This window comes from Saprolegnia diclina (assembly GCF_000281045.1).
Source record: "Saprolegnia diclina VS20 unplaced genomic scaffold supercont1.47, whole genome shotgun sequence".
Classification (NCBI taxonomy): Eukaryota; Oomycota; class Saprolegniomycetes; order Saprolegniales; family Saprolegniaceae; genus Saprolegnia; species Saprolegnia diclina.
This window is the reverse complement of record NW_008246114.1, coordinates 200,508-226,634: the sequence shown is the minus strand read 5'-3', so window position 1 is coordinate 226,634 and position 26,127 is coordinate 200,508. Positions and strand designations below refer to the sequence as shown.

General features: G+C 56.9%; 7 protein-coding genes across 9 annotated transcripts; 6 read left to right on the top strand and 1 right to left on the bottom strand.

Moving 5' to 3' along the window:
* Positions 1-632: 632 nt before the first annotated feature.
* On the bottom strand, positions 633-4,725 carry SDRG_12180. Of its 2 annotated transcripts, XM_008618243.1 has the most exons (9): positions 4,194-4,725; positions 3,197-4,143; positions 2,939-3,142; positions 2,666-2,882; positions 2,158-2,617; positions 1,581-2,079; positions 1,126-1,455; positions 993-1,078; positions 633-941 (listed from the first exon to the last, which is right to left on the bottom strand). In XM_008618243.1, the coding sequence occupies exons 1-9, from the start codon at positions 4,678-4,680 to the stop codon at positions 734-736; spliced, it is 3,438 nt and encodes a 1,145-aa protein (XP_008616465.1). In that variant the 5' UTR covers positions 4,681-4,725; the 3' UTR covers positions 633-733. The 2 variants fall into 2 exon arrangements, with proteins under 2 accessions (XP_008616465.1, XP_008616464.1); XM_008618242.1 differs by having other exon boundaries at positions 633-1,078.
* Positions 4,726-5,384: 659 nt separating this feature from the next.
* Positions 5,385-12,946, top strand: SDRG_12179 (hypothetical protein; the record flags this gene model as incomplete). The annotated part of the gene is made up of 33 exons (XM_008618241.1): positions 5,385-5,531; positions 5,581-5,643; positions 5,690-5,748; positions 5,806-5,852; positions 5,896-6,068; positions 6,118-6,478; positions 6,523-6,675; positions 6,724-6,881; positions 6,923-7,205; positions 7,251-7,416; positions 7,460-7,710; positions 7,765-7,877; positions 7,927-8,075; positions 8,116-8,297; positions 8,344-8,450; positions 8,495-8,581; positions 8,627-8,887; positions 8,942-9,070; positions 9,116-9,394; positions 9,444-9,607; positions 9,648-9,872; positions 9,923-10,167; positions 10,325-10,446; positions 10,490-10,681; positions 10,731-11,075; positions 11,118-11,303; positions 11,350-11,398; positions 11,449-11,577; positions 11,620-11,866; positions 11,919-12,215; positions 12,255-12,440; positions 12,492-12,616; positions 12,667-12,946. The coding sequence occupies 33 exons, from the start codon at positions 5,385-5,387 to the stop codon at positions 12,840-12,842; spliced, it is 5,856 nt and encodes a 1,951-aa protein (XP_008616463.1). The 3' UTR covers positions 12,843-12,946.
* Positions 12,947-14,015: 1,069 nt separating this feature from the next.
* SDRG_12178 lies at positions 14,016-15,736 on the top strand. Of its 2 annotated transcripts, none has more exons than XM_008618239.1 (7): positions 14,016-14,278; positions 14,335-14,628; positions 14,681-14,821; positions 14,895-15,023; positions 15,073-15,240; positions 15,296-15,412; positions 15,459-15,736. In XM_008618239.1, the coding sequence occupies exons 1-7, from the start codon at positions 14,099-14,101 to the stop codon at positions 15,705-15,707; spliced, it is 1,278 nt and encodes a 425-aa protein (XP_008616461.1). In that variant the 5' UTR covers positions 14,016-14,098; the 3' UTR covers positions 15,708-15,736. The 2 variants fall into 2 exon arrangements, with proteins under 2 accessions (XP_008616461.1, XP_008616462.1); XM_008618240.1 differs by having other exon boundaries at positions 15,292-15,412.
* Positions 15,737-16,749: 1,013 nt separating this feature from the next.
* On the top strand, positions 16,750-18,451 carry SDRG_12177 (hypothetical protein). Its single transcript, XM_008618238.1, has 7 exons — positions 16,750-16,980; positions 17,028-17,327; positions 17,375-17,515; positions 17,578-17,706; positions 17,752-17,919; positions 17,970-18,078; positions 18,127-18,451. The coding sequence occupies exons 1-7, from the start codon at positions 16,801-16,803 to the stop codon at positions 18,417-18,419; spliced, it is 1,320 nt and encodes a 439-aa protein (XP_008616460.1). The 5' UTR covers positions 16,750-16,800; the 3' UTR covers positions 18,420-18,451.
* A 343-nt stretch (positions 18,452-18,794) lies between these two features.
* On the top strand, positions 18,795-21,079 carry SDRG_12176 (hypothetical protein). Its single transcript, XM_008618237.1, has 7 exons — positions 18,795-19,424; positions 19,476-19,769; positions 19,850-19,984; positions 20,032-20,163; positions 20,208-20,381; positions 20,436-20,562; positions 20,615-21,079. The coding sequence occupies exons 1-7, from the start codon at positions 19,239-19,241 to the stop codon at positions 20,908-20,910; spliced, it is 1,344 nt and encodes a 447-aa protein (XP_008616459.1). The 5' UTR covers positions 18,795-19,238; the 3' UTR covers positions 20,911-21,079.
* An 860-nt stretch (positions 21,080-21,939) lies between these two features.
* Positions 21,940-23,484, top strand: SDRG_12175 (hypothetical protein; the record flags this gene model as incomplete). The annotated part of the gene is made up of 7 exons (XM_008618236.1): positions 21,940-22,122; positions 22,188-22,469; positions 22,519-22,659; positions 22,721-22,849; positions 22,894-23,064; positions 23,117-23,216; positions 23,264-23,484. 7 exons carry the CDS (start codon positions 21,940-21,942, stop codon positions 23,482-23,484), a joined length of 1,227 nt encoding a protein of 408 aa, XP_008616458.1.
* Positions 23,485-25,016: 1,532 nt separating this feature from the next.
* Positions 25,017-26,070, top strand: SDRG_12174 (hypothetical protein; the record flags this gene model as incomplete). Its single annotated transcript, XM_008618235.1, has 2 exons — positions 25,017-25,657; positions 25,708-26,070. The coding sequence occupies exons 1-2, from the start codon at positions 25,361-25,363 to the stop codon at positions 26,068-26,070; spliced, it is 660 nt and encodes a 219-aa protein (XP_008616457.1). The 5' UTR covers positions 25,017-25,360.
* Between the last annotated feature and the right edge of the window lie 57 nt (positions 26,071-26,127).

Sequence of the window (26,127 nt, the reverse complement as noted above, 5' to 3'; positions counted from 1 at the left end):
GCGATAGTCAACTACGAATAGCCAAGAGAGAGGAAGAGGAGTCCGTGGTGGACGGTATCGACGGACGCCATTGAGCAAGCTGCCTTACCAGGAGGGATCAAGGATGTGTCTCGTCAATCAACTGCTCGTACGTATGCTTCACCGCCGTGCTGAGACCCAAGCCCTGAGAGGAGGCTTGAACACAGTGATGCAAATTGGAGAGTGAATTATGTAGTTATGGATGAGCTGGTCAATATTGTCATAGACACGTAATACAAAAGACACGCAGGACCTGCATGGAGAAGACCAGAACGGGGACGAGGCGAGGGAGACTGAACAGGCGAGGGAGACGGAACAGGCGAGGGAGACGGAACGAGTCAGAGACATGGTGTTGCACCACATACGCGTACCATAATTCACACAAGTGTACCGTCAAAATGATCACTTTACGGCAAAATGACCTCACTTTTCCGCGTTTACCGGGGCTTTGGCGTGTATACACGCACGTTCAACAAGCGAAGTCGCCCACTCTTTACGATACCCTGCCGCGCCACAAGTAATTATCACATTCCGCCAAGAATATTTGGGGAATTGCGATAGTCAACTACGAATAGATGGGTCCTACTCACAAAAACGTTTGTTTTTAGTTCGACTGAGTTTCAAACGCCATCGACGGGGCGATAGGGTATATACTAAATTATCAACATATCAGGTCGAGGTATATACTATCAATATATCAAGTTGAGGAGTCCAGCTAATCGTCCTTCTTGAACATCTTTTTGAACATGCCGCCGATCTTGGACTTGCGGTGCTTCTCGTCGTCGTAGTACATGGAGCTCGTGCTCGACGGACGCATCTTGCCCTGCGGGTGGGCCCAGTTGGTCGTTGCCGCCGTCGTCGCCGTCGAGCCTTCGCCGATCGAGTACGCGTCCGAGTGCCGTTCGTCGATCTCCACCTCGTGCCTACAGTCGTATCGCATTTCCATGTGAGCTGCTTCAACAACAAGACGGTACGTTGGCGCGCTGCCGTCAAAGCAGGTGCGGACTTTGGCCAGGACGTCGGGCGACACGCGGGCATCCCGAAGCACTTGAAGCACATGCTACACCACAGTGCTACATCACGACCAGAGAGGAATCAAAGGCGTACGTCTTGGGTGCTATCGTCGTGCAGCGTCGAGGCTTTCGACAGCCGGACCTCTTCCTTGAGGTCGTGGACCTGCTTGATGTACTTCTTCATCTTCTCCTCTTGGCTCTTGATGAGCGCCGCGTGGGTGCTCATGAGACGCAGATTCGCTTTCGACTGCTGCTTGTTGTGCTGGTTGAGCGCTGCAAAGGAGGCGCCGGCCGCCGTGTACGCTTCCTTGATGCGCTTGTTCTCCGACCGAAGTCCCTCGAGCTCGTGGGACGCCGACGCGTGGAGGTCGCGCCACTTGGTGACCTGCAGCTGCAGCGTCGAGAGCATGCGGCCCGAGTCGTCCTACGCATAGCGTTCAAGTCGCCCGTTCACGACACAAACACGCACATTTTGAAAAAAGTACGCAAAAAATACGCAAAAAATACGAAAAATACGAAAAAGACGAAAACACAAACATCGAGTCGTACCAGAAGCGAGAGGTCGTCGGCGCTTCCACGCGCGAGCGACGACGGTCGCTGCTCGTCTTGGAGCTGCTGCTGGAGCGTCGAGTTGGCGGCTTCCATTTGGGCGCGCATGGCCTTTTCCTCGTCCAAACGAATCTGCAGCACGTGGAGCTCGTGCTCGATGCTCTGCTGCTTGGCCAGCTCGTCCGCCTCGAGCTTGCGCTTGGCCTCGAGCTTGCGTTGTTTGATTTGGCCTTGGATCGCGACGACGGCGGCGCGAAGTCGCAAATACGACTTTTGGGCCTTGTACGTGCGCCAGTTGCGCTGCAAGACAACCGCGCTCGTGTACAGCTTGTGCTGATGCAGCGCCGACCGCGCGTGGCGACCGCGCCAGAGCGACTGCAAGAGAATGCAGCGTCGGCGCACGAGCTGGAACCGGCGGCGGCGTTGGCGGCGGCGAAAGTTGGCTTGCAGCCGAACAATGGCCGAGCGCACACGCGTATACATCTTGCGCACGCGGTACCTATATATCAAGTGTTTGATAAGTCTCATCGCGTCCAAATGTATCAAGGTATCGAGGTATCGAGGTATCGAGGCGTACCCTTTGAAGACGCGCTGGATCGCGATCGCACGGTCTTGCACAAAGAGGATCCGCCGGTGCTCGAGGTCTTCGAGGACGTTGGCCGCAAAGTACATATGGTGCGAGCCCATGACGAACGTGTCCTTGGACTCGGGCGCGCCGAGCAGCCCGGACGCGACCGTGACGCACGCTGTCGCGACCGTCGCGCCCGATTTCGGCGGCGCGTCATCCTTCCACATGACAAAGAACCGCTGCAAGAAGCGTTCGTGCGACATTTTGTTGGGAAATGCCGCACGCGAGATGCGAATGGCTTCGACGACGCCGGCGCAGCGCAGCTGCTCGATGACGCCCGGCACGTCATAGAGCGTGCTCGACTTTGCGCTGTTGGGCTTGATGCACCGAATGTAGTGCGTCTGCGTATCGCTAATGTCGGCCATGAGACCCGTGAGCTGCGCCTTGAACTTGGAAATGACCGTCTCGCCTAAACATATCAAGTTGAAACAAAAAGAAGAATCGAGAGAGCATGTACCCATGAACGACGCGGTCGACTGGCGGCGGCCGCCAAGGACACTCGGCTTCTTGATCGGTGCCGGTTCAAAGACACTGGCGATGATGGTGTTGGCACTGGCGCCGAGCAGCGCGAGGACATCGGACGAGAGCGCGTCCTTGTTGGTATCGACGAACGCTTCAACGTGGTACATGACGGTGCCTGCATAGTGCCGCAACGCAAAGTGCGCTGCGCTCAGCTACCGATCGATTTGAGGATTCGGATAGATGGATACATGGATAGATGGATAGATACCCGCGCGCGCTGCTTGTCCAAGCGCGGATTTGCGTCATGCGTCGAGAGCACCTTGGAGCAGAACGCGAGGTCGTTGCCCATCGGTCGAATGCACTCGTCGTTGAGGAGCGAGATGACGCCGAGCGGCGCTTCGAGCATGTCGAGCATGTCTTGGTTGTCGCGGAAGCTCACGTACGTCCAGCCAAGCCCTTCTTGCGTGTACTCCTATCATATATCATCAACAACACAAATACTATCAACGTATCAAGCGTGACGTACGTCCTGGACGCTCTTGAAGACGTCGTGGGTAAACTTTTGCTGGAGCTTTTCGTTGGCAAAGTTGATACAAAACTGTTCAAACCGGTTGGTCTCGAACGCTTCAAAGCCAAAGATGTCGAGCAGATCCATGTGACCGACCATGGCCTCGTCGTTCGAGATGCTCTCATTGACCCGCTGCACGAGGTGGCCAAAGAGGCGCGCGTACACTTCTTTGGCGAGTGCATCGCGGTTGGCCGTCGCTTGGTCGATCGTCAACGGCACGACATAGACCTCCATGCGCGCCTTGACCGTCCGGCTGCAGAGCGCGCTTCCCAAGGCGGTCGGGTCGACCTCAAACCCGAGCAGGCGACACGCGTGCGCCCAGTGCGGCGACGACGTGAGGGGCGCACACTCTTCGGCGTTCTCGGCTTTGGTCGCAAATGCCACTTGGCCCAAGTGCAGGATGCCGGCGAGGGCGTTGAGCAGCGCCATTTGCTCGTCGAATGACACGCCGATCGTCGAGAGCGCGTCACGGGTCGTCTGGTATCGTGTTGCGTCCGTCTCGCCGTCCAGAAGCAGCGGTGCATCGTCGCGAAGGTACGTGAACGTCGTCTCGGCGAGGGCCCACTCGGGCTCTTTTGACGCCTTGAGCTGGTAGAAGATGTGGTAGTTGCGCTCGTACTCGGCTTGGCCGATGACGCGCGACTTCTCGAGGAGGTAGTGCCGGCATTTTGCGCCGACCATGCGCTGGTCCGCGTCAAACTGCAGCTGCGTAAACTTGCCAAACCGACTCGAGTTGTCGTTCCGGACAGTCTTGGCGTTGCCAAAGGCCTCGAGGAGCGGGTTGGACTTGAGCACCTTGTCGATGATACTCATGTTTGGGTCCGTGCTGAGGCTCGCAAGGTGCTCCATCATGATCTTGACGGTCTCGGTCTTGCCTGCACCCGACTCGCCGCTGACGAGGATACCTAGATGCAATGCAATGTGAGCGCAGTGGGCAATGGAATCCGAGTCGTACTCTGCGGGCGGTCGTAGAGCGCCATCGACTCGAACGCGGCCGCGCTTGTCGCGTAGACGTGCGGCGGCAGCCCGGAGCGGTCGCCAGCGTACAGCCGCTGCGTTTCCTTTGAGTAGAGGTTGAGCCACGCGTACGGGTTGATCGCGACCACGATGCTGCCCGTGTACGTGTACGGGCACTGCACCGCAAAGCGCGTGCGGAGGTTGAAGACGATCGCTGGCTCGTGCAGATGGTTGAGCGAGCACATGTCTTCGACGCCGACGTCCTGGAGCGTCGCCGCGCCATGCTTGGCGTCGAGCACGTTTTGCAGCGGGAGGGCCTCGGGCATGCCCTCGTCGCGCAGGTCGACCCACTTGTCGGCGCTCGTTTTGGTGGCTTCGTCGAGAACGCGCAGCAAGAGCCGCTTGCCGCCGTCTTCGGCGCGGAGGACCGTCGCCGGCGCCCACACCGCCTTGGCGTCGGGGACGTATACCTTGGCGCCTTCCATCTTGATGAGCTGGCTTGGTCTTCGATTCCGTAGTGGCCGGGCAGCAATATCCAAACTCTACAAGCCTTCGTTCTGAAATAGTGTTGGAAGAAAGTGCAAATTGGACCGGAAATCGTGTGAGAACGCACTTGCAACAGCGATGGAGGCGCCTGTACATGCGTCGTTGCGGTCTTCTTGTTGCCGTACGCTATGTACAAAACAGAGAAGCATACTCGACAAGTGCGCCGACGTCCAAGTACCGTTGGGCGTGGGTGGTTGTAGTACTGGAATGGGTCTGGCGCACGCGTCTGGATGGGAAGGCTGTGCGAATGGCAGTCGCCGTTCGTACACGAGCTCGAGGGTTCATGCTTGCTCCATCAGACGCCTGCGTACGCGGCGGTGCCAGCGCTTGATGCATGATAATGGAGCCAAGGAACAACCCTCATGAACAGCGATTCGTACACTATTTTCTTACGAAAAAGGCAAGGTCGCCAGCTGCCATCAAGGCCGTGGGCAGGGACACCAATGACATGGCAGCGCGTTTGACGAGCGACATGTCGTTGTTCATCGCTCGGCGGACACTTGTTGGTACATGGCGGATGCTGTCAAGTCGACTGCTCGTCGTCAGTGTTTGGAGGTAGGATATGCATTCGGCCAATCACACGCCGCGCTAAGCGAGCCAATCGGCATCGGCGGTTTCCCGACCTCGACGGGACAGAGCGACGATGGATCTCACGCTTGTGCTGCACGAGACGACGCCGCTGGACGTCGCGGCCATCGTTGACAGCGACGTCAACTTACGCGGTGACGCGCTCGCCGTCACGGACGGGTCGGTCCTCGTTGTCTACGCCAACGTGAGCACAAAGCTCGAGGTATCAGCGCTATGCCAAGGCCGAAGAAGACGACGACGCCCTTTTGTAGCGCCGCCTCACGCTACCTGCTGCCGACGGCGAGCGCTTCCTTCGGCTCCTGTATATCGAATGGGTACGTGGCGCTCGCCGATACGAAATGGCTCAAAGCAACGGCGTAGATCAACGCGTTTTTGGTCTTGAGTCAGAAAGGCTCGTCGATTTATCGCAAATTTCTAAGGTACATCGCTCGATTGAGATGGGAGTTCGCCGCCGTGGTGACCGTGCGCTTGCTTAGTGCGAACGCCAACACCCTCGACGATGCCACGCTTCTCTGCGCCGACGGTACTCTCGATTCTCAAACCTGCCTTTGTCGAGATATTTTCAGGCGACGTGCTCGACTGCGTCATCAACAGCGTCCGCCACGAAGTGCTCTCGGCCGATACGCACGGTGGCCTCAAGGTATGGTCGGCGCGCCTGCGCCCACCGACGGCGAGTCATCCGAGTCTCCGGCGCGACACTGTCAAGTGCCCCCAGCGACTGCACATCCAAGATACCAAGGTATTGCAGACAACTTGTCCATCATCCGATCAAAGGAACCGCCGACTAGAGTACCGTGTGGCACCGGGTCTGCGTCGACGATGACAATCAGCGTATTTTCGCAGCGTCGGCCCGGAGCATTCGTATGTTTGACGCTGTTTCCGGCCATGTTATCTGGCGACTGCCCAAGGCCGCCGAGGATCGAAGCGTACGCTTCTTAGTGTACGTGCCACCGACGCAGCATCTGCTTGTGTACGCGGACGAGACGGCGCGCTTTGATGTGTGGGTCGTCCACGACACAGCCAAAGGCACCTCTCTTGTGGAAGACACACCGCTGACCGTCTGTGCCAACGTTGTTGCGCTACAGCTGACGACCGTCGTCGAGAGTCCGTCGAGGACGCGCTTGGACGGGGCCTTTGTCACCAAGCCAGGTATAGTTATATGGACAAGATCCCGTGGCAAGTTGACGTGATAGGGTTTGGGAGCCTTGTTGTCACCGATCGCGCAGGGCATGTGTCGCTCTTCCAAATCGAAGCGACTGGGTATAGCTTGAGCGTCGCCAGCTTTTACGTGCCACCCCTTGGCCTCCCTACGTCATCACTGACGATGCGTTCGACCACTGACACGGGTGCGTCATGCATCAAGTTGATATGATTTGAGAGGATTCTCGGGGTAGCACCCGCCTGGACGGGAATTCACTGCAATTTTCACTTTGCCGCGCGGAATTACATCAGTCTCCTGCATGCGAATGGGACACTCGCGCAGCTCGAAGTCCTCGCGCCGTCGTCGACCTCGCGTCTTCTCACGTCGTCGACGCGCCTGTACAACCTGCGGGTAGACTTGATACATTGATATTCTTACTATTGACGGCATAGGATTTCGGGTTTACGAAAGCGACGCGGGGCGCGGCCTTGCGCCGAGGCTACGTGCTCTTTGGCAATGCGTTCGTGCAGGTGTTTGAGGATGCGTGCCTTGCCGTCTCAGCCCTCGCAACCGACCGCAACGACGGCGCTGAGATCCAAGACGGCTCGAACCCGATCATTACGTTTCTCGACTATGCACCTGTCCTCGCCAAGTGCGTCGTCGGCTGGTCGGACGGCGCCATCGACCTCTTTACGATCACCGGCACGCGCTGGAAGCTTTTGAAGCGTCCGTCGGGTGCGCGCTCGCGTCCAGAGTGTCAACTTGATAGTTCCATGCTAGGTGTGATTGCCGACTGTGTCTGTGCGTTTGCTTGCGCGACCAACAATACCGCTGACAGCGAGAGCTTTCTCTTTACTGCGGGCGATGCCGATGGGAGCCTCGATACGTGGCAGCTCCACGACCACGTCGCGACGTACCTCGGGCCCATGGCGGCCCACACCGACAGGTATATCCAAGTATCCACCACGTATCTCGACGACCATGGATAGCGTGCTCGCGATTTTGAGTCCTCTTGCGTCGGCCAAACCGCCGGGGGGGACGCCGCCGAGCACGATGGTGACTGTCTCGTGCGACGGCAACGTCAAGCAGTGGGACTTTCTGGACCGAAAATGGCTGCTCGTGGGCTGCTTCCGGACGCTCTCCAACCACTTGACCGTCGCGCGCGGCCTTGAAATGAACTACATTTGCGCGGGGTCGGACGAAGGCAGCGTCGAAGTGTGGAAGCTCCCACTGGCCACGCGTATTTCTCAATATTTCTTTTTGGGAATCATTTTGAGATGGGATCTTATTGTAGCGCTGCACTTTGGTACGTCCAAGAAGGCGGTGGCGCATGTCGCCCACGCCCATGCGCGACCGATCGCGGACATCAACGTGTACCAAATCATCGGCGCGACCCCCGACCTTGACGTCTGTCTCTCTCTTTCTATGTTTGCGAGAGACAATGTGTCCAACTTAGTTTACACTGTTGGCCACGTCGGCCAAAGACGGCTCGATTCTCTTTTGGCTCTTTGGCACGTCGCTCGACGGTGCGTCCTTGCTGTCGTTTCAAAGCATCGCGACGAGCCACCCCGTGTGCGGCACCTTCTTCTCGGCCACCGCCACACCGTACATCTACTTGCGTCTCTCAGTACTGAGTTGTGCGTAGCGGCTCTATTACGTTTGTCGGATGCTTTCCGCACAGCCTCGACAAGCTCTGCGTCATGCCAGCTTCGAAAAAAGCGCTCGTGGCGCTCGCCCTCGACTCGTCTGCGCCAACAAGCGTCGTCGCGCCCTCGTCGCCACCTCGCCCCCCGCCCTTGCCCTCAATCCCGGACGTGCCCGACACGGGTGCGTTCATCTCCTCGTTGGGATTGCAGACATATTGTCTATTTAGACAAAGACTATTTTGTGCACGTGGAAATGACGGCGCCCATCATCGAGCTGCATATGGACGTCGAAGAGAAGCCCCGGTCGACGACGCGTCACACCCTCGTCGACACGGTAGTACGCGGGTGCACCTCCTCTTTTGAGCGAGAGACTTGTAGGTCTCTTCGAACCTCGCGTCATCCGACATGTATGGCCTCTCGGCCAAGGACGACAGTGACGACGACGACGATGTGAATGCACCGCCGGTCTTTTGTTCTACGTATCCTATGCAGGTCCTAATATGGCGCTAGATGATTTTTCCGCCATCACGCGCCAAGACCAAGGCCAAAAAGCACACCCCGTGGCTGCCCCCCGCGCTCGCCCGCGGCGCCCCCCGCACCTATAAGACCAAGCCACCGCCGTTGGAAGCAACACCCAAGCGATTAAATGTCGTGTCGGCCTACGGCGTTTCAAGCCAACACTGCGATAGTCTAAGCATGCACTACCCCACGTACAAGCTCGACACGGCGGCGCGACCTCGCAAAGCAGCAATCCAAAATCAGCTGCCAATGGTGCACCTTTCTTCACGTACCTGCATCTAGTCATTCATGATGCCTGTTGTGTAGCCACTGATGACGTTATTGGAACACAAAGAAGCATTGCCCCCCGAGGTACACATTGTCGATGTGGCTGTGCGGCCCGCCACGATCGAGAACGGCCCGGCGTTCTGGCTCCAAGTGCAGACTAAAGCCGCTGTAAGATCTTATGGCAGCACCGATACGTATCCGCTGCATGGCTAGGCACGGCGGCGCACGGCGCTCATTCCTTCGGCGCCCCTTGCATCACTTGTGGCGGCCCCCCAGCCCTTCTCGATTGAGATGCTCGAGCTGCCATGGGTCGACCTCTCGTCGTCGCAGCAAATGGTCGAGTTGCAGTGCAGTGTCTTGTGTCTTGCCGTGCTGCACGCCGCCGAGGTGGACTGTGTCGATTTGCCGACAGCGCCCCTCGATGGGGACCTCTCAGCGACCGACCGCGCGGTCTGGAACCGGTACACATTGTGGTACCTCCACAAATCGAATGTAGTACCTTTTCTGGATCCAAGTCGGGTTGAAGTCTTGGGTCGTGTAGGCGCGAAAACTGTTTTTGAAACAAGAGCTCTTGTACGTGCTCTCCCATGACGATGTGGTCAAGCAGACGCAAATGCTTGGTCTGGCGGTGCCCCGCGCCTCGGACGCCGAGAGCCAGAACCACGCGAGTCCCCTCTTTTTTCGCTGGGCGCGCTTCTGTCTCTGGTACGTAGTTAGTTCCAAGGGCGGAGCTGACGAGGGGTAGGTATACACGCGGTCTCGTAGCCGGAAGCGTCGACGAGCTCCAATGGCTCGTGGACGAAGCTGACGACGAGCCGAAGCGCATGTCGCGCTTAGAAGAGCGTACGCTGCTGCTTCGCGAACGCCTCCAGCAAATAGAGCAAGCCAAATATGACTTTGAAGTGCTGCAGAAGCGGGAGCTCACACGGATGACGGCGGCCTCGAAAGCTGCGGCGATCATGCTGCAGCGGTATCGCCCGTCGATTTGCTGATATGTTTTCGTCAAATGGGAGTGTGTAGGTTGAAACGACCGGTGCCGGTCCCCAAGATCGTGCTGCCTCCGGAATTGGTGGCGCTGGAACTTGACTTTTTCCAGCCGATTGCGCTTCCCGATGGCACGCGTCTCGAATTTGTGCCATGGGAAAGCATGAGCACCGTCGAGCAAGAGAAAGAGCTCGCGCTCGCCATGAACGACGTGCGCGTGCGCTTGGAAGCCATGCGCCACCACATCATTTTGCCCGACGAAGTGAGTGCCTTGGCGCTTGGTACGTTCATTGTCGTGATTTTGCGTGATATTTCCTCATTTTTTCCTCATTTTTATCATGTTTTCCTGATTTTTCCTGATTTTCGTGTTTTTTCAAACGTTTCACGAAAATGTTGAATTTACATTCAAATTTTGACAATGTGTCACTTGGGATGTAGACGACGAAGGACTCGTGCGGGAGCGCTGCGCTGCCTTTCTGACGTGGTGGACAACGACCAACAACCCAACGCGCATGGAGTTTTTGCGGCACGAGGCAAAAGAAGCAGCGGCCGACGAGACGGTATTTGCGGCTATGTCGACAACCCTAATCCACGACGAGTTAGGTCAAAGTCGCCGCATCGCAAGTGGGCATTGACGTTGCGTTCTACACGGCGCTGCAGGCTTTTCATCAGCCGGGCAAACCGCCTCTGCACCGCGATGCAGACCTCGAAGCGCATCGTGACGTGTACCACGACTGGTACTTTCAAGTCGCCAACGCCGAGCACTTGGCGCGCGTCGAATTTCTCAAACAAAAAGTACTATCGATATCATGCGTCGTGCATTGACAATATTGTCGTTGGGCAGGTGCTCAAGCTCAAGCGGCAGCTGCGGCTCCAGATGCTACTGGAGCTCGGGCGGATGCCACGCCCGCTTTTGTATGAGATTGCTCCGGCGCCACGCTTGGCGTTCGACGTCGATGAAGTGAAAAGCAAGCCCGAGCCCGTTGTGGCGCCGCCGATCGAAATTAAAGAGGTCAAACCCGTGCTCGAAGCGCCGGCCATTGTCGAAGTTCGCGAAAAAATCGACTACGATGCCCTCGCCAAGCAACGCAAGGCCAAGGAGCGCCAGCAGTGGGAAGACGAGATGCTCCTGAGCAACCGCGCGCAAATGGAGTCGGAAGATGCGGCGGCGCAGCTCTGGCGGTCCATGGTACGTACCTGTTATGGAGACCATTATCTTAGCGGCGGCTAGGACGACGAGCATGAGGACGAGGTGGTCGAGGAGCCGGCGCCCCGCGTCCGCGCCGCCCGCGACTATACCCAATCGTACTTCTTTTCGTCGCTACCGAGCGCGCAAGATGCGTACGCCATCGCGGGCCTCGGGTGGCGCGCCGGTTGTGGCCTCTACAACGGCGACGAAGAGGCCGAAGTGCGCGAGGTACATGTTTTCTTCGATACATTCGCATACCTATCTTGGTGGCCAGGTGCGCGAGCTCGAGCGGCTTCGTCAATTGGAGCTGGACCGCCTCGATCGTATGGCACCTGGATATGCTTAAGACCCGTCCCAAGATGCATCTTTGTAGGGCTTCGCATTGCGGAAGAAGAGCGGCTGGCGGCGCTCGCCCTCGCCGAGAAAGAGCGCGAAGAGGAGCGCAAGGCCGAGAAGCGCGCGCGCGCCGTCGAGCTCAAGCGCATTCTCGCGTTTCAAAAAGGTCGATCTCGTTGTGTCAACTTGAAACACTGATAGGTTGTAGAACTCGCGACGCAGCGGGAACTCGAGCGGCAACACGCTGCCCGCGAGCGAGAGACGGCCGCCATGGACGCCGAAGAGCATCGCGAGCGCCAGCGGCTCGCGGATCTTGTGCGTGAACGCGCGCTCATGACCGACGCTGAGGCCGAGACGCGGTTCATTGCCACTGCAATAGTCAAGGCGCGTCGGCACGATGCAGAAACCATGGCCGCCAACCGCGTTGGCATGCTCGCCGAGGACGCCCGGTCCCGGTACCGCTTGCTCTTGCGGTTAGGGTTATTGCGGCTAAATGGTCGTGACTAGAGACGCCGCCGCGCATGCCGTGGCGACCGAGCGCGCGCGCCGTGAGCGCATCGGGTTTCTAAAGGAGCTCTATACGCCGTTCGAGCCTTTCTTTGCCGGCGCGGATGAGGACGACGGCCGGTGTCTCGCACCCGAGCTGCGCCCGACGACCGAACACCGGCGGTATATGGACAACTACACCATGTCCTTTGGTGACGCACTCGTGCTCGAGACACCGGCGGCCGAAGTGTACGCTGCGCAGCCATCCAAACGCTTCCAGGCGCTCTTAGGTGTCCCCATCAACTACCGCCGGTTTGCGTATTTTCCTTCATTTTTATTTGTGTAAACATGGACTAGACCGCCGTCGACGCCGTATGCCAACGTGGCTGCGTCCATGGAGACGTTGGCGCGGGCGCGCGCCGTTCCCGGTATTGACGTCGCGACACCTGGCGTCCCGATGGCCCCGGTGCGATCCCGGCCCCATACAACCCTGCCGCCCAGTGGCGAGATGGAAATGCCGCTTCGCGCCGTGCACACATCCGGGTACGGTTGGTCCACGATAAAGTGTAGACAATGCGAGCAATAAACGACTAGGTGGAGCCCCGAGCGCAGTGGGACACCGTCCAAGCGCCGCACCAAGTACCGACGGCGACAGACACCGACAGTGCTCTCGGAACTGCCCATGACGCTTGGTGGGCGCGCCAACAACCAACAGAATGGTACAACTGCGCTACGAATTGCCAATCATTTCTTAGCGCCGTGTGCGTAGACGACGTGTTTCGTCAGTCGACATTGCCACCGCCCTTTTTCAGAGGCAATTTCACGGTTGTCGGCAAGCAACCCGAGACAACAACGCGGCGCGGTGCCACGCCCAAGAGCGTTCTCTCCAAAGCAAGTAGTGGTGACGACGACCCGCAGGCGTTTGCCATGTTGCCGACCGACTAAAACCTTCTTGGGAATCGAGTCGATAGCTCCCTCGTCGCTTTCGAGCTAGCAACAATTCTCGATGCGCTGAAGAAAAGCGGTGGTTTGCAGTGACCAGCTGTGCCTGGACCTCTACTCGTCTTGTTGATGAGCGTTGGGTGGGGTGCCACCGCCGCTTCTTCGTCGAGATTCGCTTACTCGCATGAAGGAGCGCCGAACGTGCATCGCGCCGGGTGGTTGGACACTGTCATCTTAACGGATTGCGGTAGATATGTTGCCAGTTGGTCTCTGTGGACAGACCCTATTGACTGGACTGACGGGGATGCGCTACGTAGTACTTGCTATGCATATTTTGTCAACACCCAAGTTGGCGAGAGCGCAGTGGTCGGAGGAAAGCTCATTTGGGACTGTGAATTCGAAGCAAGGCCAGAGAATGTGGCCACATGTAGTAGCTAATGTAGCGCACGCGACTGCCCTTTCGAACAATGGCGCCAGCGATGCATGCGTGCCGGCGTCGGACGAAGCGCGGCTGTCGGCGTTCAGTACGCGCCTCCGCGAGTCCGAGTCAATGTAGCTATTTGTCGAGTCGACGATGTCTAGTGTTTTTGTCGCACATATCAACGTTACGGTGTGGTCAGTGGGCGAATTTTAGTTAGTCATCGCGCGCGTGACGTCGTGTGTGCGTGCGACGATGCGAGACGCGTGTCGAAATTTGCCTCGTCGCTTTGAGGGGCCTTGAGCACAAGTCATCATAGAACTAGCACAACATGAAATTCACTACATTTGGTTGTGGCAATGCACTCAAACGCCATTTTTGATGTCGTCGTCGTCGCCCCATGACGAGATGCGCAGAGAACATCTATCTGCGTCTCCCCATCGCTGCACTGGACTGCTCAACGCACTTGCGAGCGGTGCCTGCCCACTGTGGCAGTCCAATGTCTGGCACCCACGAGACAGAGTACTTAAACATGATATAGGCGAAAATTTGATGTCATCGCCGAATCCAGGTGCCAACAACAACCGTACAACCGTGTACTCTGCCGTGGCAGCCACGATCATGCCACGTGTGGCCAATCCCACGCACGTAAGTTATGTGCACCTCAAGTGCACGCACTTGGTACCTTTTTTCTAATTTTATATTTGGTTCAAGTAACATCATATTTTGAACTTCGCGCACCTGAAGTTCGCAAGCGTGACTGCTGCTATCACACACGATTTTTGTCTGCCATCGTGGACAACGCCATTTGTCGTCATGGACGATCACTTGCGAATTTACCATGTCGCTGCCGCTGCCGAGGGACTTTTTCACGTGCCCGCCGCTCTCGCCGGGCGATCATGGAACCCTCTTGGCGCAGGCCGAGCGCCTCTGCCACGACACGGTGCTCAACGCGGTCACCATGGCGCGGGCGCCGCCGACCAAAGTCCTCGTCAACGCTTTTACGAAGCGGCGTGCGCAGGTATCGTCGATACTCGAGTATCTAGAGTTGTGAAACGAAGGTGTCTCTTGCAATAGTTGCACGCGGGCACTGACATTTACGCGCCCGAGCACTATGGCATCACGGGGTCGTCGCAGATCAAGGCGTCGTACGACGAGTTGTATGATTTTTTTCATTTAAACTCGGACGACAAAGTCCGCACGTACGGCAAAGTCCTTGGCCAAGCCGTTGTGGACCGGCAGACGTTGTACAACTTGTCGGCGCCCGGAGCGACGACCTCGCCCATGCATGCCGGCGTCCAATGGAGTGTGATTGCGTGTCCGTTCATCTCGTCGGCGATCACGCTCAAGCGCGATTCGTGCTTTCTCGAGGTATTTAGTACCATTTTCAATGTTTGTATAGACAAAAACGGTTTTCCGACAGGTGCTCGACACGATTACCTTTGACGACAAGGCCACCGGCCGACGTCGCCGCGGCTTTGTGCGCGCAATCCACTCGATCGCACTGGACTGCTGCCCGTCGCTGCGCCAGTCGCATAGCATTGTGCGGTCCAGCTTTGTCCGGGTACGGTTACATTTTGGAAACCGTCAGATCTGACGGTTACACACATCACGATTGTCTCATAGTTTGTGTCTAGTCGGGGCACGTCTTTCTCGAGACCAGCGTCCCTGGACTCTTTGACCACTACTTTGCTTACGTCATTGGCGACCCGGGGTTGACTCCGAAATTCTTCAACCTCAAAGTGTGTGAGCGCATGGTGGGCCAGGTACACACACCTCTCTACACCCCAGTATCGAACTCATGGAAAATCATAGATGCTCAACCTCGAGCCCCATTTGGCGCTGAAACGGCTCCCGGCCTTATTACTAGGGGGCGCTTCCCGGCCGTCGTACCGGTCCGGCGCCCGCATCACATACTGCGAGTCGTGCGACACCAAATTCCAGTTTCTCCGAAGCAAGCACCATTGCTATCACTGCCGCCAGGTCCGTCCACCGCCTTGTAGCGGGCACTCGTGCTCAGTCCGTGGATGCTAGATAGTTTGTCGGCGCTGCATTCAAGCGTACAAGGTCCCCGTGCTCGACGACGAGACCGCGCCGGTCGTTCGGCTATGTACCTACTGCTTTTGCGGCAACACGCCCCAGCGCTCGATGCGAGGTACCTTGTGCACCAGTGGTCCTTCGAAAACTGATCAATGCACTAGGGGGACGTGCCCCGCCCACCATGTTTGCAATGGTCCCGCGCCACGACAGCGTTGACGAGGATGCGCGCTGGACCAATAGCCGCCCGGTACTCGAGCGCGACGGGTCGTCGTCGGAAGCTTCGTTTGTCACTGCGTCGTACAGCGCAGCATCGCCTCGCATTCTCTTGGATCTCGGCGACAGTTTTATTGCGAGTAGCACCGCTAGCACCGTCCACCTCTACCACCAATGACAATATAATAGAACTCTAGATGGAAAAATTGTGTTCACTCACTCGTAGGGAATAGAAAGCATATACTTAGTGGTGGGATCTCTTGTTCAACCAATTCTATAAACGCATTCGACATTACCTTTCATCAAGAACGACAACGCGTCTAGTGGCTTGAGATGATATGTGCGAAGTGAACACGCAAGCATCGAACGGATGCGGTACACGTCGGCTCCACACTGCGCATACAATAATGGGGCTATGTCTTTTGCGACTTGCCTCATACCTACTAGTTCTACTACGTGTAGGTGAGACATATGAAGGAAGACATAAACGTCCACTGCAACGTTCGTGTTGCACGGCTCGACAGCGACCATGCGGGAGGTATCTGTGGTCGGAAACGAAGGGCTAGCTTTCTTTGAAAGCTTTATGTATGATCCAAATATCGTCATTTGGGTGCGGCAGGGGCGCTGGGGCTCTGTCGTCGAGCGTGTGGTGGTGGTGATATTGGCCGTATCCACCTCGTACGGGTACCTTTAGCACGAGGAAGCTGTGTGCTGCCAATCAAGGCTCGGGTGCACTGTGAGTTATCCTACATTATCGCACGCCCGTGCGTTTGGGTGGCGACGACGACAAATCGCTTGATGGATCTGGCTGGACTCAGGGACGATTTACTGAGATACTGCAGCGCCTTTGACACCGTGGTGGCCAGTGCTACGAGGTTGGACGACATTTATCTGCATCAGGTACTGTGACGTCGCTAGTTCTGGCACCTGCAGTGTTTATAGGCGTCGGTCATGCGATGGCGTTCCCCGAGCGCACTTCTCCTCCAATGATATTCCACCACTGGAAAGTGGCTCAAGGCGGTTGCGAATGCGACTCGTCGGACTTGGCGTTGACAAAGAGTGGCTCCTCCAGAATCTCAAGTACTACCGACAACAGTGGCAGCCCGCGTTTAATCTCGGTTTGCCATGGCGGTAGCTAGTGGCGGGATCAACTTGCGGTGCGCGCGTAGAAGCGCACAGTTGCATCGTCGTTCAAGCGCGCGCGTCTCAGGTGCGCAATGTGCAATGTGGCCAGCACGACATGTTTGTGCTGGATGCGTGGCGACGTCGACGATCATTTTGGATTCCACCATGGCCTTCCCACTCCCACCGGGTTACTTTGCGTGCCCACCGCTCTCGACGATCGAGCGCGACTACCTCGTGGGCCAAGCCCACCGTATTTGCACCGACACGGCGCGAAATGCTCTCACAATGGCCAAGACACCACCAGCCAAGATCGTCGAGCACCCAGCGACCATGCGTCGTGCGCTGGTACATCCGAGTGCGAGTTTCGTCGTATTTCTTACCGTGGCGACTAGCTCCACCATGGCAACGACATTGTCGACGCGTCACTGTACGGCGTCACGGGCTCGTCCCAGATCCAGGCCACGCAAGACGAAATTTTATCATTTTTCCACTTGTCGACAGAAGAGAAGGTTCAAACCTACGCCAGCGTCGTGGGCCAAATCGTTTTGGACCGGAAGACGCTGTATACACTGGCCGACCAAACACGCGACATTGCGAGTCCGTTCTACTACGCGGGTGTTCAATGGAGTGCGATCGCATGTCCGTTCATCTCCAAGTCGCTGACGCTCAAGCGGGACACGTGCTTTCTCGAGGTAAACGCTGGTTCATGTTGAAATCCGTGTCGAGACACTGTATGTAGGTGCTGAGCTCGATCGAAGTGGACGACCCCATCAGTGGTGCGCCGCGAAAAGGCATTGTGCGCGCACTGCACTCGGTCGCGCTCGACTGCTGTCCGTCGCTCCGGGCCTCCCACAACGTCGTGCGAGGTGCTTTGGTGCGGGTGCGTCCCTTTCCTGTTTTGTACAGTGGATGCATATTCTGTATTGAAATCGTGGCGTGTAGTCGGGGCACGTCTTTTTAGAGACAGACGAAATCGGCGTGTACGACTACTTTTACACGTACATCGTTGCCGACCCGGGCAACGTGCCTCGGTTTGTGAACCTCAAGATATTCCAGCGCATCGTCGGCCAGGTACCTCCACTTCTGTTTTTAAACACTGTATGAAACAGTGTCCAGATGCTCAACCTGGACCATCACCTCGCGATCCAGCGGCTGCCATCGCGGATCGCTGCAGCCCAGCCATTGCCGCGGTTCAAGGACGCGCGGCCCATCACATACTGCGAAGCCTGTGACACCAAGTTCAAGCTCTTTGCCTCCAAGACGCACTGCTACCTCTGCCGCCAGGTGCGTCGACAATGTGCGCTGGTTCGAAGGGTACTAATGTCGTGCTATAGGTTGTCTGCAGCGCATGCATCACAACATATCGGCTGCCGATTCTCAACCGCCACAACATGGACCTCTGTACCCAGTGCTTTTGTGGCAACAGCGGACGACGCAAGTTTGGTATTATACTGTTTTTCCAAGACAAAATTTGACACTGCGTGTTCCTAGGGAGCCGCCGCGGGAAGCAACTCGCACCGTCCTGCACAAACAGCTCCCGAGGGGGCTCAGATGTGCTCTCAACGTGGAGCTCGATCCAAAGCGCCCGATTTTCAGCATCGTCGATCGCCGACTCGGAGGACAAGTGGACCACCGTCGCACGGCCGCCGCTCGAGTCCAGCGCGACTTCCGAGTCCATCACGTCGTCCCAAGTCGAGCGCGACGTGACCAATGCCCTCGACACAACTTCGGACCATTTGATCCAGCTTACCCGACGTCATTATATGGGCTTTGGTGGTCGTTAATCGCAAACTTAGTGATTTATTTTATCCGCTAAATTGTTTTTGTTGGTGGAGAATGTCAATATTTGACCAACCCTACGCATCTTTACAACGTATGTATCTCCCGTGTGTTTTACACGGCGATGAGCCAAAAATGCGAGCTACACAGTAGAAATTGTCGAGAATATGGTCGTGTACCGAAAGAATAATCTCGTATCTTCTAGACTCACCTAACTAAACTTATACCAGTATATGAATACGCTGAATTGGTGCGGTGGTAGATGTTCTTTCTCAAGCCTCAAGCGACGGAACGGCGGTGACGCAGAGCTGTGGTGCAGCGAGATTGCACTCTGTCGTGGGGACGTCGCTGTCATGGGGACGTCAAGTATCCGGATAGGACTCAGATGTTTACCGTTCTGGCCGCCAAAGGACAACGAATCACGCGCGCTAGCACCGACGCCCGAATACCGCAGACGTCCCGACGCGAACGGTACAACGACACGATTATCATGTATCTTAATTGTACTACCAACAGGGCTTGCTCTCGCGTCCCTACTTGGCACCAGTCACGTCACGGCTGGCACCAGCTCGAGCGCGTCGTACGGCCCCATGTCTGCAGTCGCAAGGACAGAGCAAGTAGTACCGAACGCCTCTCCAACAAAGCTACAGCAAGCTGTCAATGTCGCCAGTCTCTGCTCAGTCAAGTGAATCGAGCAAGCGGTGCCGGCTACAACCCCACACAAGACTGCACGATCACACCCAAACGCGTCGATGCCACGGTCCTACGTCGTCTGCGACATGTGACATTGCTGCAACGAAGACGGCGTCAGTTCACAATCCGCAATGAGCAAGGGTCTGCCGCTGCCGCCGGGCTTCTTCCGGTGCCCACCGCTGCGGAACGCCGACGTGCAGCACCTCCGGTCGATCGCGGACGAGGCGTGCGCCGACACGATTGCAAACGCGCTTGCAATGGCCAAGCTGCCGCCCAAGAAGGTGGTCGCCCACCCACGCACGAAGCGCCACGTCCAGGTACTTGTACTTGTTGCTATTGACGGACCTTAACAGCATTGCCGCATGTAGCTGCACCACGGCCCCGACTTGCGCCAGCCCGAGCTCGACGGGATCACGGGCGTGACGCAAATCGCTACGAATTACGACGAGCTCCATAACTTTTACCACCTCCAAACGGCCAAGCAAGTACGGACGTACAGCAAGGTCGCGAGTCAAACACTCCTGGACCGCGTGACGTTGTATACGCTGGAGCGGTCGACGTCGCCGTTTCGGGTCACGAGTGTTGTCTGGGCCGCGATCGAGACGCCAATCCTCAAGCTATTGCCGGGGGCCATCGCCAAGCGCGACACGTGCTACATCGAGGTACACAATTGTCTGTTAGTTTTTCCTTTATTTTCTATTTTTCATATTTTGGGTGTTTGGATTGATACATTGATACGTAGTGCATTCGGGACGTGACTGTGGTTGACGGCGACCGCGTTCGCCGTGGCTTTCTCCGCGTCATCAACTCGATTGAACTGGCGTGTTGTCCGTCGCTTGAAGCGTCGCACGGCCTTGCTCGCGGCCAGCTCTACCGGGTACGACCGCTCACATGCTCTGGCCAAGTTGTCTAATAAATGTATAGTCGGGCCATATCTTGCTCGAGTCGCTGGACCACGACGGGCTCTTTGACTTTTATTCAACGTATGGCGGCGATGCGAGTGGTTCGATCCCGCGCTCGATCAAGCTCAAGGCCATGGAGCATTTTGTCGGCCAGGTAGACGTTTACAGACAATATTGTGCACTGAAAAAGATCGATAGATGCTGCGCGTCGAAGACCATTTTTGCCAAGACCGAATCACAACGCGTCTCGCGATGCAGCAACGCGCATTTGTGGCGCCGGCGCCGTTTCGCGCCAAAGCCCCATTTTGCGAACTCTGTTTCAAAAGTTTCCATCTGCTCTCGCAAAAACTCCAGTGTTTTTTCTGCCACAAGGTATTTTGGATCGTAGAATTGTCGATTCAATATGGACAATGTGCATACTACCAGATGGCGTGCAAGCGCTGTGCCCATGTTCTCCAGGCCGAGACCATGGCGTTTCCAAAGAAAATTCGAGTCTGCACCACCTGCTACTGCCCGACATCGCGCCGCCGCACAACAACGACAGTCCACAGCGGTTGATCTACGTTTTCGTTGATGACCGCCTTGGCTTATGCAGTCATTTGTAGACACACTCTCGGACGAGGCCAGCAGCGTCTACACCGTGGGTGGTCCCATCGCACTCGATGACGACGATGACAAGCCGCGTGCGATTCAACTATACCCTCAAAACGAGAGGCGCCGAAGTTCGATGACACAACCCACCATGATAGACGACGACGACGAGTGGGGGTTTACGCGCACAACAACGGCCCTCTCCGTCCTCGACTCGCGGTCGTCCTTTAGCTCGTACGCACCGTCGGTTGTCGCACCGTCCGCCACCGGCGCCGGCGATAGCACACGCGGGCAGTATGGCTATTACTAGTGTGCTCATGTGGCATATTTTGTATGGAAACTACTATGGTGTACCGATGCGAGATGCAGTTGGATATCGACTATAGACGATAACGTCCATCAACAAATGTGTAGAGCCAAATATACGTTTAGTACCTTAGTCGAATGGTATATTGCACAATACTGCGGCTAGAGCCGGATGGATTCCAATATACAAGTCCGTAGAAAGGCGCGCTGCTCAGTACTGCCTCGGAGAATATATGGCGTTGGCCTTTGCACCTCGTGATACAATCAAGGGTGCGTGCGATGCTTGCAAAGGTTGCTGATGAGGATGCTGGCGCTCCGAAGGGACAAAGTTAGCAGCCGACAATGCATGGTTCGTGCAGAAGCCCAACATCATCCTGCACGTCAGCGACAAAGTGGTCGTGTGACGCAACCCCACTCGTCTCGTCAACGCACGCAGCAGATGCCAAGGTCTTGTCTGTGGCGCCAGCCCCTCTGTGTCGCGACTTCGTGAAGCAAAGACAGGATGGTCGTAACACGGTCCGCGAACGTGGCTCCTTGCACGTTGTCTGTAGCTATTCCACGCGCGCTTGCCAGGCGACCGGATGAGGCACGAGTAGCGTGACGACGCTGGCGGCTCGAAGACCAAAATTTACTCAAGCTCCTTGGACACGAAGTGGCCACCTGGATGATTGTCCATGGCCGTGAGTCACAGCGACCGCCAATGATATCCCGAGGTTGCCGTTGGAGCAGCTGGTGACGATCTCGAAATTGCCGTAGGTAGTACCTGTGGCCGCCTTTTTATGGTCCAGCACTCTCGTTCGAGGCTTCCAGGGCGCCCTTACGCCTGCCGTCGCCGCCGACCCAGCGATAAGACTTTAAACAGCATTGTGCATTTCGTATACGCAGGTAGATCCGCTTGTGGGCTACATTCCACGTGGTCTACAGGGCTGTTTTCGACCAACTGTACTTGGCTACGGCAATTGCCGAACCAGACGATGCCGGTGGGTTGAAGAGCTCGTGCAAGGCGCAGTTCACTTGCGGAGCGATGGGAGGGATGTCCTTGCCGCTGCCGCCCGACTTCTTTCGCTGCCCGCCGCTCTCAGCGTCCGAGCGCCAAGCGTTTGTGCACCAAGCGCACCACATTTGCTTCCTCACCGCGCGCAATGCAGTCTCGATGGCAGCCAAGGGCCCACCGACCAAGGTGCTCGTCCATGCCCAGACCAAGCGCCGTCTCCAGGTACGACCCACGTCCGACTCGTCACCGAGATGCGAGACCCAAGCGTATATTCTATCCACATGTAGATCTACCACGGCAGTGACGTGCTCGACGCGACGCTCGACGGCGTCGTTGGCGTCACGCAGGTCCACGCGTCCTGGGACGAAGTCGCCGACTTTTATAACCTCAGCAGCACCGAGAGCGTTGCGACCTTTGGCAAGGTGTTTGCGCACTCGACCGCCGACCGGTGCTCGCTCTACACGCTGCGCCGGTCGACCAAGCGGCCGCTCAAGTACGCCGGCATTTCGTGGATCGCCATGGACTGCCCGTCGCCTTTTCTCAAGCGCCGCGACTCGTGTGTCCTCGAGGTCTTCCTCCTTGATACGATGAACGGTTGTATCAATGTATCGAGAATAGGCCATTCGTGAGTATGAGATGCAGTGCCCGGACACCAAGGCCGTGCGCCGGTGCTGGGTGCGCGCGCTGCACTCGCTCGAGCTCGACTGCTGCCCGTCGCTCGAGCAGAGCCACAAGATGGTCCGTGGCCGGCTCGTTCGGGTACGTTTCTTTTTTGTATCAAGTTGATTCTTCGCTTCCTAATGGTTGAGGAATCGGCTAGTCGGGACATGTCTTTATGGAGACGGACCGCCCCGGGGTACTCAACTACTTTGTCGTGTACATTGGGGAAGCCTACGGCACCGTGCCCCGGTTCGTCCAGCAGTCGTGCCTCCAGCGAATGCTGCCGCCGGTGCGTTGTGACGGAATGTGCGTCGACCGACGACACCATTGTAGATGCTCCGCCTCGAGCCGCATCTGCAGCGCCAGCGCCTCGCCTTCTACTTTCTCCATCACCCGATGCATCCGATTCGCATTGCGCAGCGCAAAGCGGCCGAGTGCGGCAGCTGTCGGAGTGCGTTTGGCGTCTTTTCTGGTCCCAAGACCATGTGCCAAGTGTGTGAAGAGGTATCCTTAGCTCTCTCGTTGGACAAGAGACACTAACGCTATTGGATGCTAGACCATTTGTAAGAGCTGCCACCTCGCCGTCCGCATCGACTTGCACCAGTCGACCGTCACGGCCATGGTTTGCACGGCGTGCTACACTGGCATGCTGCCACGTACGTTGTCGCTTGATACTCGATGTTGATACTAACCAAGAGACTAGGAACCGAGTTTATGCGCCGTCAGCACGCGGCATCGACGATGGTGACCATGTCGTTGGTGGACGGCGAAGCCAGTCGGCTTGGCCTTGACGCGTCGTTCGTCGCCCACGCCGAGACCGTCGAACAGACGTTTGGGCTGCCGTGTGTCCAAGTCGGCCTCGATGGCGCGATTGAAGTCTACGATGAAACGTCGCCGTCGGGCAGCAACCACACGTCGTTGTAGTTGTTCCGGCGTTTAGGGTTTGGTGTTTTAAATGTCCGTAGGTACTACAATAGCTACTACAGTACTCTTCTCGCATCGTACACCTCGGGTTGCGAGCGTCTGGCGATGCAGAGCCACCAGAACCGAGCAATGTGTGGGTGGGCAGCGTGGTCGCCGTACTGGTAGGTGTGGTACATTACTCTTGACGTCTCTGAATACAGCGCCAAAGAGGGTGGCAGCCAAAGGTATCGCGGTATCCCCGCGCGAGAGCATGTATCTGTCGATGACGTTCGAGTCGCTTTGACTGCTTTGGCTGGAGCGCAAGAAAGGTAACAGTTAGCCAGCATTTTGTATCTAGTCTACGGCCTCGTTTGCCTCTACACCTTTGAGATTCCCACCATCCACCGCGATCTCAAGTCATGGCATGTCCTTCTCGACTCGAAAAAGGTCGTGTGGTTGCGCATGTCTCATGGAGAAAGGGATTAGGGTACCAAACTCGCTAACGTTGTCGAGGCGCGCGAAATGGTCGCTGACACTCACAAATGTCATTGGGACCTATCAACGGTTATCGCCCGAGATCTTTATTAGCCACAACTACTCGACGGCCGCCGATGTCTACAGTACTCGTTTGGTACGTTGTGTGGAATGTAGGGATAGGGTTCATAGTAGGGCTAGGTGTCTTGCTCGCCGAGGACCGGTGCTCGTCGCATCAACTTCCCTACAAGGACGCCATGCATCCACGCACCAAGAAACCAATGACCCCACAGTTTTCATGGCCCAGGTCGTCGCCGGCGAGCTCACGCCGTCGTTTGATGCGGCGACGCCGTCGTCGTGGGCGCTCGACCTCGCGACGGAGCTCGATCCATCCCTGCGTCCGAGCATACTGCAGATTACGAGTCAAATGCTCCCCACGCCCCAAGTGAGCATCTCGATCTTTCACAGCGCATTGAAGGGGGCTGATTGGTATCGAAGTCAGGCTCGTCGCTGGGTTGTTGCGCGGGCAGCACATCAGTGGAACTCTGTCTGGACCTGATGCCGACATGTGCACTTTGACGCATCTCGATCGTCAAAGGCGGAGACCAAACATTCTCGCAGCACAGCTAGTCGATTGGCATCAGCGAGAGCGCTCACGAGGAAGGATGAAGAGAGGCATTGTGAGGTCCTTGGTGCTCGACGTGGTCGCATCGAGACCTACAACGGACGCAGATGCAAAGGTGGGATCCTGAATCGCTGATGAGTATCGCCGATCATAGCTCCGATCATACACTACGACCGCTCGGCTGCAGCTCGGTATCTTGGCCTCCGATGCTTGGCATCGTGATATCTCGGGTCAGGTCCGGTAGCCACCGCCGATTCGACGCGCACACGTGTCGCAGCGCAGGACCTTGGATGGCTTCAGCTTCGCTTCCGTCATGGCTGATCGCAGCAACTGCAGCAACGAGTAGCTCGTTCAGCTCGTTCGTCAGCTTTCTGTAGAGCGTCTCATCGCCAAGACCAGCAGCAGCCACGCACTACAGTAAACGTAGAGCATCATTGCTGCCAGCTCGGATCGTGGAGCCCACAAGGAGCCCGTCGACGCGCGTTGTTGAACCTCAAGAACGTCGTTTGAGGTTCAACGCTTTGAGTGCCGGAGGAAATCACACCTAGCCTCTGTCGGCGGTCGGGCCTTCGGGCGCCACCGATGCTGCGTATACACTGAGAGGTCGCTACCTTTGCACATAAACTCTGTGCTGCGATGCGTCTTCGCTTGGCTTGATTCGATTCGGCGAGATGCTGGCAATTGCCGCTGGCTACCTATCAGGCCACCCATCGAATATGATTGTCTGTCAATTTCGACGATGCCACATCGCCGTATGTCCTTTTTGAGTTCGCCAACCTGTTACAAACATCCAGTACAATGCTGGGCTCCAACTCAAACACAAAACTCAAAATCAAAATTAAAAAACGGCGACAGTGCACTACCATCTGGACAGTCTGCCATTGTCTGGCCGTCACTCACATCTCGATGCCGTCGTCGTCACTGCCGCTGCCGCCCAACTACTTTCGCGCGCCCAAGTTGGCGCCGCTGCACCGCGCCAACCTCATCACGAAAGCGCACGAGGTCGTCCAGGACACGGTCAAGAACGCGCTGTCGATGGCCAAACTGCCCATCACCAAAGTGCTTTTGAACCCCGCGACGCGCCGCACCGCCAACGTACATACCTCGTCTCGTTCCTATTTGATGGACACATTGTCCTTCTTTAGATGCACGAAGGCGTCGACATCAAGGACCCGTCGCTCATCGGCATGACGTGCGTGACGCCGGTGCGCGCGACGTTCGAGGAGGTCGCCGACTTCTACGCGCTCACGTCGCCGCGCAAAATGCGTGCGTACGCGAGCGTCGTGAGCCAAAACGTCCTCGACCGGGTCACCTTGTACACGCTTGTGAACGACGAGACCGACTTGCATTTGCCGCTCACCCAAGTGACGGTGATTTGGAGCGTCATGGAGAGCAATTTCTTGGCCAAGTCGATTGCGATGAAGCGCGACGCGTGTTACCTCGAGGTATACAATGGCGCACGGACGATCGACAATAGTGTACCTTCATATTGTCGTCTAGTGCATTAGCGAAAACTACCTCGAAGACCCGGCGACCGGCACGCTGCGCCGCGCGTGGGTCCGCGC

Excerpts from the sequence above, each read along its gene's own strand:
- SDRG_12180 (XM_008618242.1), bottom strand. The coding sequence starts at position 4,680 with ATGGAAGGCGCCAAGGTATACGTCCCCGACGCCAAGGCGGTGTGGGCG. Across the intron at positions 4,144-4,193 it reads GCTCTACGACCGCCCGCAGA|GTATCCTCGTCAGCGGCGAG; the intron begins GTACGACTCGGA and ends CATTGCATCTAG. Across the intron at positions 2,080-2,157 it reads ATCCAGCGCGTCTTCAAAGG|GTACCGCGTGCGCAAGATGT; the intron begins GTACGCCTCGAT and ends CTTGATATATAG.
- SDRG_12178 (XM_008618239.1), top strand. The coding sequence starts at position 14,099 with ATGTCGCTGCCGCTGCCGAGGGACTTTTTCACGTGCCCGCCGCTCTCG. Across the intron at positions 15,024-15,072 it reads GTGAGCGCATGGTGGGCCAG|ATGCTCAACCTCGAGCCCCA; the intron begins GTACACACACCT and ends GGAAAATCATAG. Across the intron at positions 15,413-15,458 it reads GCCCCAGCGCTCGATGCGAG|GGGGACGTGCCCCGCCCACC; the intron begins GTACCTTGTGCA and ends TCAATGCACTAG.
- SDRG_12177 (XM_008618238.1), top strand. The coding sequence starts at position 16,801 with ATGGCCTTCCCACTCCCACCGGGTTACTTTGCGTGCCCACCGCTCTCG. Across the intron at positions 17,328-17,374 it reads GGGACACGTGCTTTCTCGAG|GTGCTGAGCTCGATCGAAGT; the intron begins GTAAACGCTGGT and ends CACTGTATGTAG. Across the intron at positions 17,707-17,751 it reads TCCAGCGCATCGTCGGCCAG|ATGCTCAACCTGGACCATCA; the intron begins GTACCTCCACTT and ends AACAGTGTCCAG.
- SDRG_12176 (XM_008618237.1), top strand. The coding sequence starts at position 19,239 with ATGAGCAAGGGTCTGCCGCTGCCGCCGGGCTTCTTCCGGTGCCCACCG. Across the intron at positions 20,164-20,207 it reads TGGAGCATTTTGTCGGCCAG|ATGCTGCGCGTCGAAGACCA; the intron begins GTAGACGTTTAC and ends AAAGATCGATAG. Across the intron at positions 20,382-20,435 it reads AGTGTTTTTTCTGCCACAAG|ATGGCGTGCAAGCGCTGTGC; the intron begins GTATTTTGGATC and ends GCATACTACCAG.